At 39.2% G+C, this 14,378-nt stretch overlaps 1 protein-coding gene across 1 annotated transcript in view; it reads left to right on the forward strand.

Annotated features, from left to right (window-relative positions):
* The window catches only part of prkag3b (protein kinase, AMP-activated, gamma 3b non-catalytic subunit), a 36,773-nt gene that overhangs the window by 14,591 nt on the left and 7,804 nt on the right, over positions 1-14,378 (forward strand). Inside the window, exons 6-13 of the mRNA XM_047370090.1 lie at positions 1,873-1,931; positions 2,040-2,085; positions 2,838-2,892; positions 5,335-5,467; positions 5,547-5,712; positions 10,590-10,627; positions 10,747-10,893; positions 14,067-14,160. Coding sequence (XP_047226046.1) covers positions 1,873-1,931; positions 2,040-2,085; positions 2,838-2,892; positions 5,335-5,467; positions 5,547-5,712; positions 10,590-10,627; positions 10,747-10,893; positions 14,067-14,160 — 738 coding nt within the window. The remainder of the gene's footprint in view (positions 1-1,872; positions 1,932-2,039; positions 2,086-2,837; positions 2,893-5,334; positions 5,468-5,546; positions 5,713-10,589; positions 10,628-10,746; positions 10,894-14,066; positions 14,161-14,378) is intronic.

Raw genomic sequence — 14,378 nt, forward strand, 5'->3', positions numbered from 1 at the left:
ACTCCAGCTTAGAATAACAGAGTTGCAGAAAGCGCCAAAAACACACATCATCTAAGCTGGGTGTGAGTGGAGACCCTGATTGGTCCGAAATACAATTACAAAAGTGGAGGTGAGCTTTGCCAAGGGGATTCATACAACCCCTAACCACGTCAGACCCTGTAGGTTGTTCTGCTTGTCCCATAATGTTTATTGTCCTTGGTCTGGACCATCTACCATCCCTTTTTCTTCAGAAAATCAAACATCTGCAGGGCAGATTTGCTTTGTCACAACATGTTTCACTGTGTGATGGTCCTCAGATGCTTCAAGCCGAGAGAAATCAATGCAAGCTTTAAGACAGGGTTAAGTAACAGAGGCTTTTTTCCATAGTAGGTTTGTTGTGGCCTTGGTAAATGTAGTGAATAGCAATGCTGAAGAAAGTTGTTCCGTAGTGATTCCTTGTCCATGTGGTCCTATTAAATATTGATGAACGATGGCTGCTGATGCAGAGCTGTCTGAGATATCAAATATCACGGATGTCCGACTCCTTACAGATACCTTCCTTATTTTGCAATAAAAATGATTCCTCCAGATTCCACAAATGCTGCGATATATTGCACTGTAAAGGAATAAATATGCCAGACTGTTACATGTAAATAATAAAGGAATAAGGTTGATGAAAAAAAATGAAGTCTTACTGCTTTGTTCTGTCAGCTTTGGAACATTAAATGTATTTAAGAATAATAGAATGAAACTGTCAATTTATCATCATTCTTTCTGATTCTCTAAGCCCTGCTGTGAAAAGAATTTCAGCTCTTCTACATGGTGATGTTGGGCAGGTGACTGAATTGCCTTCAGATTCCTCACTGGTTTCAAATGCTTGTAAGGAAAGTAGGTCAACAGTTAGGAGTGTTGTATTACAAACAGGACAACATGCTCTGCTCCTCATCATGACACTTGTAATTAAAGTGGCAACAGCTTTAAAAATGCATGCTAAGCTTCTGGGGGTTAACAGGTTAAGGACAAACATGGGTTCATTACCACCATTAACAGGAAACCCTTTTTTTTTTTCTTTTTACACAAAAACATAATTTAAAAGTTGGAAAATGAGACAGAAAAAATCCAAGCTAGATTCTGAAATCTAGACGTAGTTTCATACTCTAAGAATTGGTCACTTTGTATTTTCATGATGCCATAAAAACGTTTTTAGTTCAAGATGTACTGATCAAACTACCCTAACCAGGCAGAGTGACCAAAGTCATGTTTTAGGCCCCTTATTGATTACAAATGGAGGATTTCTTCTTTTAGGTACAATGTTAATAATCAAAATTAATTTAACATCTATTGTAGTTATACATTTGCATGACCTTTGGAGTCATTTTACTAATGATTTTACTGTTTTCTAGTTCTGAATCTGACCAATACTGCTGTAGCTGTTAGCTTGCTGTTTCTCAAGCTGATTAAAGCTGATTGTTTGCAGCAGTGTACTGTGTTTCATTTGTACAGATTGATGTTTATGTACAAGCTACAAAATATTTCATGTTGTTTTAATACTTTTAGCTGCTAAAAACTCTAAAACAGGAACATTCTAGAAGTGCACAGTTGAGAGGGAGCACCAGACGTCAGCAGATTTAATGTGCATCATCTACCCTGAATCTCAAACCTTAGTGGAAACATGGCTGATCAGTGCTGAAACAAAAGGTCCACGTATTAAATTCTGAGCCAAAGGTTCACAATATATGTAACTGAAACCATTTTTAAATACACACAAAGGTACCATTCATGCAGAATATAAATTCTTTCTCATCATGCAAGTATGCAAGATTTTGCCATATGTAATTTCAGGTCTTGTACCTAGCAGATTGATGTGAAAATTCTGTGTGTGTGTCTGTGCAGGTATGCTAACTATTACGGACTTCATTAACATCCTCCATCGTTACTACAAGTCTCCTCTGGTGAGCTGAAGAATGAAATTTCCATTGACTGTTCTTTAGTCTGACTCATGGGAACTTCCTCTGATTGTTGCAGCACTGACAGAAATGGGACGTGTGTTATGTGTGCAGGTCCAGATCTACGAACTGGAAGAACATAAGATAGAGACATGGAGAGGTCCGAACAGCACACCCTGCTAATGTATAACCTCTGCTGAATATTTGAATTCATTCAAGAATCATCTGTGAAACATTTGAAAATCTCTTACTGATGGTTTTCATGAGAATCCAACATTGCTTCTAGCCAAAAAGCTAAGAATAGTGTTGCAATTACATGCAAATTATTTATAGTAGCCTATGACTAAAATGTAACTTCAGAGAGACATTAGCTATTAAAGCTCTGGCTGTTTTTTGGCATTTGTTGTCATTTAAGATTATTATTCTTTCATCAAGTCAGTTGAGCGTTTCTTTTCAGTAACAGCTACACAGTAAAAGCACAGCTGTGTAGGGGAGTTTACATTTCCACTGCATGATCTCACAAAAAATGTGATCTTTTTTAGAAGCTAGTTGAAAATGGTGTAGGTTTGGGCTGATGACGTTAGCGAGCCAGAAGTAACAACCGACAACAATAATCACAGTGATCAGCTAAAACGTATGAACAAGTGAATCCTGCTCAGGTCTTATCTCTTACTTGTATAGCTCACTCAAACAATGATTCTTTTTTTCTGCAGTGGGATGCCATAGGCTGTTCTGTAGTTGCAGAGATAGTACTGGTGAATGATCCAGCAGTTCTGTATCCGGGCAGGATTTATCATTGTAATGATTAATTGAAATTAAATGAACATTCTCACAAAACTCTGATTTTCTTACATTTAAAAAACAGTTTTATTTGGTTATTTTTGTGTTTCTAACTTGTTTTCTTCTGTGCAGAAATCTATCTTCAGTATTCAGTGAACAGGCTCATCAGCATCAAACCTGACTCCAGGTAAAGGCTCTCTTTTTCTTTGATTCTCTGCCTTAATTTACTTTTAATATTCCCTTACATTAAACTTTACCGTTTTCACATAACTGAATGTAAAACTAAAGTTAATAGTAATAATTCACCTTAGTTTAATGATATTGTCTTTAATAACAGGACAAGAGAGGTTTACATAGTTTTACAGTGGATATTTGTTTAGTCTATAAACATACAGGTGCATCTTCTTAAACTGAGAATAAACTGTGAATTAACCTATCAGAGCAGGGAAGGGCAGCCTCCAGAAAGGAAAAGAATATAACATTACTGACAAGTAGTGGTCACAGTTGATATAGCAACCATTTTAAAAACCATTAAAACACTTATCAGACAACAAAGGACATCTACAAGTGTATCTCAACAAACATGATTGACATGTTTCAGTAATATAGTATCATATAGATTTATTAACACAGAATGATATATTTCAAAGGTTTATTTGCAGTAATTCTGATGATTCTGACTTAAAGCTAATTAAAACCCAAAATTCAGTTTGTGAGAAAACTAGAACACCACATGAGATTATCTGAAACATACAGGGGTTGGACAATGAAACTGAAACACCTGTCATTTTAGTGTGGGAGGTTTCACAGCCTGGTAGCCAGTCTTTATTGATTGCACATTGCACCAGTAAGAGCAGAGTGTGAAGGTTCAATTAGCAGGGTAAGAGCACAGTTTTGCTCAAAATATTGAAATGCACACAACATTATGGGTGACATACCAGAGTTCAAAAGAGGACAAATTGTTGGTGCACGTCCTGCTGGCGCATCTGTGACCAAGACAACAAGTCTTTGTGATGTATCAAGAGCCACGGTATCCAGGGTAATGTCAGCATACCACCAAGAAGGACGAACCACATCCAACAGGATTAACTGTGGACACAAGATAAAGCTGTCTGAAAGGGATGTTTAGGTGCTAACCTGGATTGTATCCAAAAAACATAAAACCATGGCTGCCTAAATCACAGCAGAATTAAATATGCACCTCAACTCTCCTGTTTCCACCAGAACTGTCCGTCGGGAGCTCCACAGGGTCAATATACACGGCCCGGCTGCTATAGCCAAACCTTTGGTCACTCATGCCAATGCCAAACGTCGATTTCAATGGTGCAAGGAGCGCAAATCTTGGGCTGTGGACAATGTGAAACATGATGATGAATGTTCTCTGATGAGTCCACCTTTACTGTTTTCCCCACATCCGGGAGAGTTACGGTGTGGAGAAGCCCCAAAGAAGCGTACCACCCAGACTGTTGCATGCCCAGAGTGAAGCATGGGGGTGGATCAGTGATGGTTTGGGCTGCCATATCATGGCATTCCCTTGGCCCAATACTTGTGCTAGATGGGCACGTCACTGCCAAGGACTACTGAACCATTCTTGAGGACCATGTGCATCCAATGGTTCAAACATTGTATCCTGAAGGTGGTGCCATGTATCAGGATGACAAAGCACCAATACACACAGCAAGACTGGTGAAAGATTGGTTTGATGAACATGAAAGTGAAGTTGAACATCTCCCATGGCCTGCACAATCACCAGATCTAGATATTATTGAGCCACTTTGGGGTGTTTTGGAGGAGCGAGTCAGGAAACGTTTTCCTCCACGAGTATCACGTAGTGACCTGGCCACTATCCTGCAAGAAGAATGGCTTAAAATCCCTCTGACCACTGTGCAGGACTTGTATATGTCATACCCAAGACGAACTGACTTGTATTGGCCGCAAAAGGAGGCTCTACACCATACTAATAAATTATTGTGGTCTAAAACCAGGTGTTTCAGTTTCATTGTCCAACCCCTGTATGTCCATGTCCGCTACTGTATATACACAGTACTTGGTTGGTTGGTTAGGTGTTATGGAAGCTCGGGTTGCTTTTATCAGTTTTTCTGCAAACTGGCCTTATCAGTTTATCTGCATAAGGCCAGTTTGCTGGCCAATCGGGCACAGTAATACCATGGAAAATAAAGCAGGTATTGGTACTTTTGGCACTGTGAGCAGATGCCAGGTCCTACTGGAAAATGAAATCAGCATCTCCATAAAGTTTGTTAGGAGAGGGAAGCCAGACTGTGGAAACTTGACTCTGGATCGCAGGCAATTAGGATTCTGTGTACCTTACTTGCTTCAGACTCTGGGGCCTTGACTTCCAAATAAATTTCCAAATTTAATTTCATCTGAAGAAAGACTATGGACCAATGAGCAACTGCCATATACATTTTCACCTTAGCCTCAGTAAGATGCTTCTTACATTCTCTTGTGCAGGATTGGCTTTACATAAATAATGTGACAGTTGTACCCCTTGTTCTCTTAAAGGTCTGACTGTAGCTATATATATATATATATATATATATATAAGCAAGTAGCGACCCAGTATTCACTTTATAGGTCAAAGGCTAAAGAATTTTTTCTGTGTCTTCAGTTTGTTTGATGCCATCTACTCCCTGTTAAAGAATAAGATCCATCGGCTGCCAGTTATTGACCCAGCTTCTGGAAATGTCCTCCACATCCTGACTCACAAGCGCATCCTCAAGTTCCTTCACATCTTTTTAAGGGTAGACAATTTGTTGTAATTCCAGATGGCACTTGGAACTCTAGAAAGGCTTCATCAGATCACTGTGTCTGCTCGTCTAGGGATCCATGATTCCTAAACCCAGATTTCTTCAAAAGCAGATCAGTGAGGTGCCAATTGGTACATTTAGGCAGATTGCAACAGTCCAGGAATCTGCATCTGTCTATGAAGCTCTGGCTACTTTTGTGGAGAGAAGATTATCAGCCCTGCCTGTGATTAATGAGCAAGGTAGGCCAATGTTATGCTAACATCTGGATGTGTATCTATACCACACTCCAGGTTATTCCAATATTAGCTGGTAGCTGATGGTGGGGTTGGCTGTGTAAGGATTATGATTATTGATTAATTAATGTTTATCAAAAATCATAATTAAAAATCATAATTCAGGAAAATAATTTCTTAACCACAAAATCATTACTTACAAATAGAAATCAGAGATGTACTCTGGTGTTGTGGTTTTGGGCTCAAAGTTCTTAATAATTACAATTAGTTCTTCATCACTAATAATTGATAAATTATTAACCAAAACTACTAAATGTCACTGTTTATTCAACCGCTTCACCGAAGGTGGTGGAACTCTTGCACGAAATAAACACAAATGCTTCTCTTAATTATATATATGAAGATTTATTGAAGCCAAATAATTCTGATATACTTCTGATATACCATTATTCTCAGATAATGGACTTGTGTCTGTTCTGGTTCTGTTAGATCTCAGTGCTGCATTTGATACAGTCGACCATAACATTCTCTTAAAAAGGCTGAAATATGCAGTAGGGATCAGGGGAACAGCGATAGGCTGGTTTAAATCTTATCTGTCTGACAGATTCCAGTTTGTTCATGTAAATGATAAATCATCTTTAAACTCCAGGGTTAATTGTGGAGTACCACAGGGTTCAGTACTTGGGCCAATTCTCTTTACTTTATATATGCTTCCAATAGGTCAAATTATCAGGCAGCATGGGATAAATTTTCACTGTTACTCAGCTTTACTTATCCATGAATCCTGATTAGCCCAACCAGTTAGATAGACTACAAACATGTCTTGAAGATATAAAAACTTGGATGACTTTAAATTTTTTGCTTCTAAATTCAGACAAGACAGAAGTTGTCATCTTTGGACCGCAGTCTTTAAAAAAGAAACTGTTTAGTCAATCACTTAACCTGGATGGCATTAAATTGACCTCTGGTAATAAAGTAAAAAACCTTGGTGTTATTTTTGACCAGGTCATGTCATTTAAATCCTATATTAAACAGGTTTCTAGGATTTTCTTCTTTGACCTGAAAAACTAGTCCATGCATTTGTTACTTCAAGACTGGACTATTGTAATTCTTTACTATCAGGATGTCCACAAAATGCAGTTAAAAGCCTTCAGCTGATTCAAAATGCTGCAGCAAGAGTTCTGATGAAAATTAAAAAGAGAGATCATATTTCTCCTATTTTAGCTTCCCTTCATTGGCTCCCTGTTAAATTTAGAATAGAATTTAAAATTCTCCTCCTCACATATAAAGCCCTTAATGATCTAGCTCCATCGTACATCAGAGATCTGATGGTTCCATATGTTCCTAACAGGGCACTTCGTTCTCAGACTGCAAGTTTACTAGTGGTTCCTAGAGTCTCTAGAAGTAGAATGGGAGGCAGATCCTTTAGTTATCAGGCTCCTCTCCTGTGTAACCAGCTCCCAGTTTTAGTCCGTGAGGCAGACATCCTGTCTACTTTTAAGGCTAGGCTTAAAACTTTCCTTTTGATAAAGCTTATAGTTAGAGTGTAGTTTATCAGGGAGGGAGCCTTCCTCCCTCCCTGCTGGTTGGAGTAAGGGGGAGTCAGGTTTAGCCTAAACCGGCTCAGTTATGGTTGAGGTGCAAACACACCCTCCATTTCTGCTACCTGTATGACCCCTTCTCTTTTCCAATGGTTATAATCAGCCTGACAGACAGACGTATCCCAATCCTTGTGGTTTTTAGTATAACAATGACCATCAGTGGGACCCTTTGTGGGGTGCCTTGAGATGACATTGTTGTAAATAAGCGCCATTTAACTAAATAATCTGAACTGAAACTATCTGTGTAGTTATGCTGCTATAGGCTTAGGCTGCTGGAGGACATAACGACCACTTTCACCCTCTTCGCTACATTCTCACACTACTCTCCAATTTTGCATTATTTGCTGTTATTTCAGCTTTTAACCTTGTTCTCTCTATTCTCTTCCTAGAAGCTACACCTGGCCTGGCTCTGTGTCTACCTGTGACACCTTTCTGGAGAGGGGAATTGTCCGAGCTTCTCCTGGCAACAACTTAATGCTCACCCTCTACCGATGATCCACATAGCCCTGTCTTTTAGTGTTTAACTCTTTCTCTCCCCTAGACATGGTGATTGACTGAGCTTAACTGTTACAAACTCTATGTGCTCTCTTTCAGACTCTAAACTTGAAAACTGGCTCAGAGTTTATCTGTTCTTTCTTTCTAGGTGAAACGACTAAAGGAGCTACATCCATTAACATTTACTTTTCCTCCCCATAGAAAGTACTCTTGGATCAGTGCTTCTGTGTTCTTTTTGTGTCTCTGCTCTGTTCTCTCAAACCCCCAGTCGGTCGTGGCAGATGGCCGCTTACACTAAGTCTGGTTCTGCTGGAGGTTTCTTCCTGTTAAAAGGGAGTTTTTCCTCTCCGCTGTCGCTACATGCATGCTCAGTATGAGGGATTGCTGCAAAGTCAACGCCAGTGACTGTCCACTGTCTCTACATGCTCATCCGGGAGGAAGGAATGCTGCAAGTCACTGACTGGATGCAATCTGCTGCGTTTCCTTAGATAGAAAAACTTTTTATCCAATTTGAATAAAAAGCTAACTCCGACTGCACTGTTCAATGGTTAGGATTAATTGGAATGTATGTACCTGACTGTTGTGAAGTGCCTTGAGACAACATGTGTTGTGAATTGGCGCTATATAAATAAAACTGAATTGAATTGAACTGAATTCTGGTCCAAAAACATTTACCTAACTAACAAGCAGCATTCTACACAAAGGGGGAAAAAATGAATACTTAACAATAATAAGAAAATAAAATATATGCGCATTGAGTGTCTATGAAGATCAAACCAGCAGTTTTATGGACAAAATGTGCAATTTGGGTTAACTTGGAAAGAGAAGCCCTCCTGGTGTGCTGATGTCTCGATAGCAGCGATCAGCTGGTAAATGGTGGGGCCACGCCCCTTTAGCCACTAGCAGCTGATCGCCCCAAATCCGGAACAGAGTCATAAAACTCTGAGGCGGGAACTCAGTGGAAAAACTACAGTAATAAAACTGGAACAAAGGAATGGTCGGGCGAGGCCCAGACCGCAGTTGATTTGAATGAAAAACTTTTAAAGTCCAACTTCTAACTCCTGGCCGATTTGGTATCAGCCGGACAAAACGTGAACACGCACGATTCAGCAGCGCTGGCACTGCAAATCAAACACAGCTTAGCATAAAAGACTTCAATCAGTATTACATGCAACAAGTTGATACCTGAAATTAAGTACTGGTCATTCTAAATCACCTTAACTATGCCTCATCCTCCCCAGACCTCTAAATGCACCTATCCGATTTAATATAAAAAGAACGAAATTACTTGACCGTGATTTTTTCTCTCCACCGGTTGAGGATGGGTCAGGTCTGAAGAAAAACGAAGGGGGAGAAGGGGAGGGGGGGGGGCGATCACAGCGGTCTTCGATCGGCAAATGAATCTTCTGACCTTCTTGTATCAGACGGATTTCCAGCTTTCAATCTCTTCAGGGAATGGCCGTGTGGAGAAAAAGTCTCTCCAGAAATGCGCCTCCGATGCGTCGTCCTGTGAGACACGCTGGAAATGGCAATGAAAGTTTGTTTTCCAGGGTTTGATAATCCCGGGTGACGTCAGACCTGCGATGTCTGTTGAGCTGCGCATGTTCAATGGTGCGACCAAAATAGATGACTCCAACAGCTGCTTTGTTGTCAAATGCCCACATAGCATCTGGTGACGTGTTTGGAGCAGTTATGCTTGAACTTCTAACTGCTTTTTGACAGTACAGTGAAAAAGCATTTGTCTCCTCATGTTTATTCTATTTGTTGATTTTTGTCACACTTAAATAGTTCAGATAATCAAACAGATCCGTCATTTGCGGCAAGATATTAAGCAGCAGAGTAGCCCCAGATCATCATGCTACCACCGCCTTATTTGATTGTCTTTATGTTGTTCTTTTTCTGAAATCTGTTAGTTTTACCTCTGAAGCAACAGGACATACAGGACAAACACTGTCTTTGACTCTTCAGGACAAAAAGTCTTGAGGACCATATGTGATATGGGAAATGTGAAATAAGAAAATGTATTCTTTTTGGTCAGCAGTGGTTTTGGCCATTAAACTCTCCAATGGATGCTCTTTTACCCAGTCTCTTTTATTTTTGAATCTTGAACTTTGGCATTAACTGAGATAAGTGAGGAATGCAGTGCTATAGATGTTGTTCCGGGTTCTTTTGTGACCTCCTGGATGAGTTATTAATGTGTTTGTAAAATAATTTTAAAAGTTAACCCACTCCTGGGAACGTTCACTAATGCTCCATGTTTTCTCCATTTGTGAATATGGGTCTCACCGTGGTTCTCTGGAGTCCTTAGAAAATCTTAGAAATAGCGTTATAACTTCTAGACTGATGGAAGTCAATGATTGTCTTTCTCATCTGTTCTTGAGTTTCTATAGATAGGAACGGGATGTGTTGCTTTTTGATCTTTTAGCCTATTAATGTTGTCAGGCAGGTTTTATTTTAATGAATTCTTGATTCTATAGGTCTGGCACTAATCAGGCGTGGGTGTGGACAATGAAAATGAACTCAGCTATCCAAATATAGGGTTAATCATAATTAATTCATAATTTAACATGGGGTCAATAACTTTTTCACGAAGGACAAGGTTGGTTTGGCTAGTTTTTTCCCTTGCTAAATTAAATCATTGTTTAATCAGGTTATTTTTCTCTGGTATTAAAGTGTTTTTGATAACAAACATTTTAGTGTAACAAAAAGGCAAAAACAGGTCTATTAAGGTACAAATACTTTTTCCCAGCACTGCACATTATTTATGTTTTTGTATAACTGTTTCAGGTAAAGTGGTGGCTCTGTACTCCAGATTCGATGTTATTGTAAGTGCATTAAAAAATTCAGTCTTGCATTTTGTTTCAGCACTTATTGTACAAACCATCTTCTTTTATATAAAGTAAAAATAAGTTACATTTTAAGTTTTTTTTTTTTTTTCTTTAAGAACCTTGCTGCCCAAAAACGTTACAATAATTTAAACATGACAATGAAGGAGGCCATTGCATCAAGATCCTGCTTTGTGGAAGGAGTTCTTAAGTGTTATCCACACGAAACACTGGAGACCATCATTGACCGTATAGCAAAGGCTGAGGTAATACCCATTTCTACTGCAGCAGGACTTTAGGTGTGTTATTAAATGCAACTTAAAGAAGCCACACATACTAGCAAGATGGTTTAACATTATGATTGTTAAGGAGTAAAAATAATCAAACTATTCTTCCTATACCCCACAAGTTGAAAATATGCAAAAGAATTCAGATTTATTTGAACCAGATCTGCCATTTCATAAATGCCAACAATAGCAAAGTGTCTCAATAGCATACAGGAAGCGGCTCCTCTGATTTAAAAACAAGTCTTTAACCCTCACCATTACCACACCCCAGCCCTCTGACCAAACTTTGGAGGTTCAGGGATCTTTAGAGAAGTAGACCAATTACTTTTTAACCAGAGAAGTATCATCAAGAGTGAGAGGATCTCTGAGGAATTGGGAACACGTGTAGTGGTCCTGCTTTTTAAAACCAAGTGATGAGCAGCATTATAGTAACTACAGGGGAATACAGGTAATGAGCCCTACCATAAATACAGGTGACAGAGGAGTTGAACCTAGGGGATAGGATCAGCATCTGTTTACATTCAGTAAAACCATGAAAACCATTCATACACAAGGTCAGGACTGGAGGTGGTGTTATTTGAATAATTAGTCTTTCAGTGGGAGTGACCAAAATGGCAGCAGGACCGAGCTCAATTTGTGGCAGTGGCAGGCAGAATTGGCAGTTCCGAACTGCCACAGCCTGCCGGAGGGTGGCAGGATGTGAAATGGTTGCCAGATATGTGTTTGAATGCAGAACCCTGTTTAAAGTTTCAGTGAAAAGCTTACTGTGCGGTATGACACTTGTTTACACAAGGGAGGTAAGAAGAAGTTGTAATAGATACAAAATGTAATATATATAGGGCTATGTCAAGAATTTATTGTCCAGTAACAACTACAAATAAGTTAGATAGCTTAATTGAAAACTGCGTATGTTGTTGCTATCAAGAGAGGAATATTAAATCTATTGTGCTATAGTAATTATTCCACCGAAACATAACCTTTACAATGTAATTATTCGGTTGAATAATTACACTGTCACTGTAAAAGAGGAGGTTTGATTTGTGGATTTTATGCCCCACAAAGTTGATAAAAACTAACTGGTTTGTGAACATAAATGTAGGTACAGTTTTTAAAAACTGAATCCCGAATGTTTGTGTATTTACATTTTCATTTAGTCATATTGACATATTTAGTTCACATCTACATGTGAATACAGTTATTCTGATGTTGATTCATTTCTGGCCTGTGCTGCTGCTCAGTGTATCTTCTGTGAAAAAAAGCAACTTGGAAACAGTGATCACCTTTTAAGAAAGCACCTGAGAGAAGCAATTTATTTTCTGACAACAATCAAGGTATCATTTTATTTCATGCTATTTAAGTCTCTTATGGGATGTTATTGTTGTCATGTAGAGTATGCAATGCTTTTTTAACAATTCTGTATCTGTTTTTAAGAGAAATTTGTGGTGGCACATATCTGGCAACCATTTCAAATTGATCCCACCAGCATATCCAGAAATAAAACCTTAACACATTTGGCAAATAAATGCACTTTATTCTGTCAGTCAAAAAAACGTCTTTTATCTGTTTCTATGTTTTGCAGTTGCGCTCGCACACCCTAATTTACAGACACCCTACACACTGGCATGGGGGCCGTTGTCTAGGGTGCATTGTGTGTTCTTAGTACACTATTAACTGCAGCAAGTTTTTGTAGCCTAGACCAAAAATGACATACAGAAAATCATACTATCATAAGCGCGTATCTTACTGTTAATTAATCCTTTCATGAAATATAGGGTTATATTGTATTTCGCAAACTGATCTAAAACAAATCATAAAGCATGAACACAAACAGAAAAGAAGCAATTTAAATGCCAAAGACAAACTAAGCAGAATGAAACAGAGCTATGGACTATTGAGCAAAATAGATCACAAAAGTATGTCTGCCAATATTTTTCTATTAAAAATTTAAGTGACTTTGAATTTAGGTTTAAAAATGTTGGTTAAGAAACAACCAATAACTGCATCATTGTCTGCAGCTAACAACTGAGTAACAGGTTAGAGCTTCGAACAATACATGGGGAATGACCTATCGGTCTTGTCACTCTGGCATCCCCTGGCACCCTCGTGGCAGCCTTATGGCCTGGGACATCCAGCGTGTTTTTAAGGATTTATTTATAATTTACTGTGAGTGACAATTCAGAATAGCTGCTCATGCTCTATAATAAACCGGCTGTTTGTGCAATAAATCTTCGTCATCCTTTCAGCACGTCACACATACACACTGTTATTTATTTTCCATCTCAAGTGAATACAATCGCCTTATGTTATGGGTCTAAAGCTGTTTATTAAATAATAATCAATAATGACATCATTATTTAAAGGTAACAGGCTATAACAACAATGACATCCCGTTTGCCGATAATCAGCATTGGCATCACTTCCGGTGGCAGCTCCACAGGCACTATTAACTATAATGACAACCCATTTGCCGATTATCAGCATTAGCTTCCACAAAAACAGCGGCAACCGCCGTGGCAGGCTTTTACGGCCGGTCTGGCACCTTCTGGCATCCTCGCAGAATCCCCTGCCACCCTCCGGCAGGCTGTGGCACCGGAACTGCCAATTCTTCCTGCCACTGCCACAAATTGAGCTTGCTGTCTCTCCAAAATGGCCAGGGCTAGAAATGGGTGTATTCCAGTGACAGCTGAGGTTGAGAGGGTTAGAGACAAAATTAGCTACTACAACTATTAACATTTAATTTCCCTTTGGAATTAATACATTATTTTTTAACTGAACTGAAAAGACAGAAAGGCGAGACGATGATGCTTTGGATGTGCCCTGAGGAGTTATAGTGGATATAGATTCTAGACAAAGGATGTTATACATAGAACTGCTAGAGAAAAGGAAAAAAGGAAGACTGCAGAGAAGGTTCATGGATGTAGTGAATGAGAGAATGCAGAGAACTGATGTGATGGGGGAGGGTGCTAGGGACAGAGTAAGGTACAGACAGATAATCTGCTTTGCCCTAAAGGGAGCAGTCAGTAGAGGGCGTCATGTGCTACTTTAATCCACAAGAAAAACACCACAGTGGTTTAATTCAGTTTACAGACTAAACTTATTACTGCAAATTGACTGAAAGATTATAACCAAACTGTGTCGTGTTTGCCCTTCAGGTTCATCGACTAGTTTTGGTGGACAGAGAGGATGTGGTGAGAGGGATTGTCTCTCTGTCTGATATTCTACAAACCCTGGTTCTCACTCCTGCAGGTATTGATGCTCTGTACTCCTAACGACAACCCTTCCATTATCCCCTTCTCCACCTGTCCTTTTTAAGCCTACCTATCTACAGTACCTCCCTCCCTTCCAATTTTAAAAGCCTCCTGGTCCTTCTGACTAAACTCCTCCGAATTTCAATGCAACAAGTCTTTCTTCTCCTTTGTCAAACTGTGGCATATCTCATATCCCGAGGAATCTCCTTTTAGTAT

This window comes from Girardinichthys multiradiatus, chromosome 7 (genome assembly GCF_021462225.1).
Source record: "Girardinichthys multiradiatus isolate DD_20200921_A chromosome 7, DD_fGirMul_XY1, whole genome shotgun sequence".
Classification (NCBI taxonomy): Eukaryota; Metazoa; Chordata; class Actinopteri; order Cyprinodontiformes; family Goodeidae; genus Girardinichthys; species Girardinichthys multiradiatus.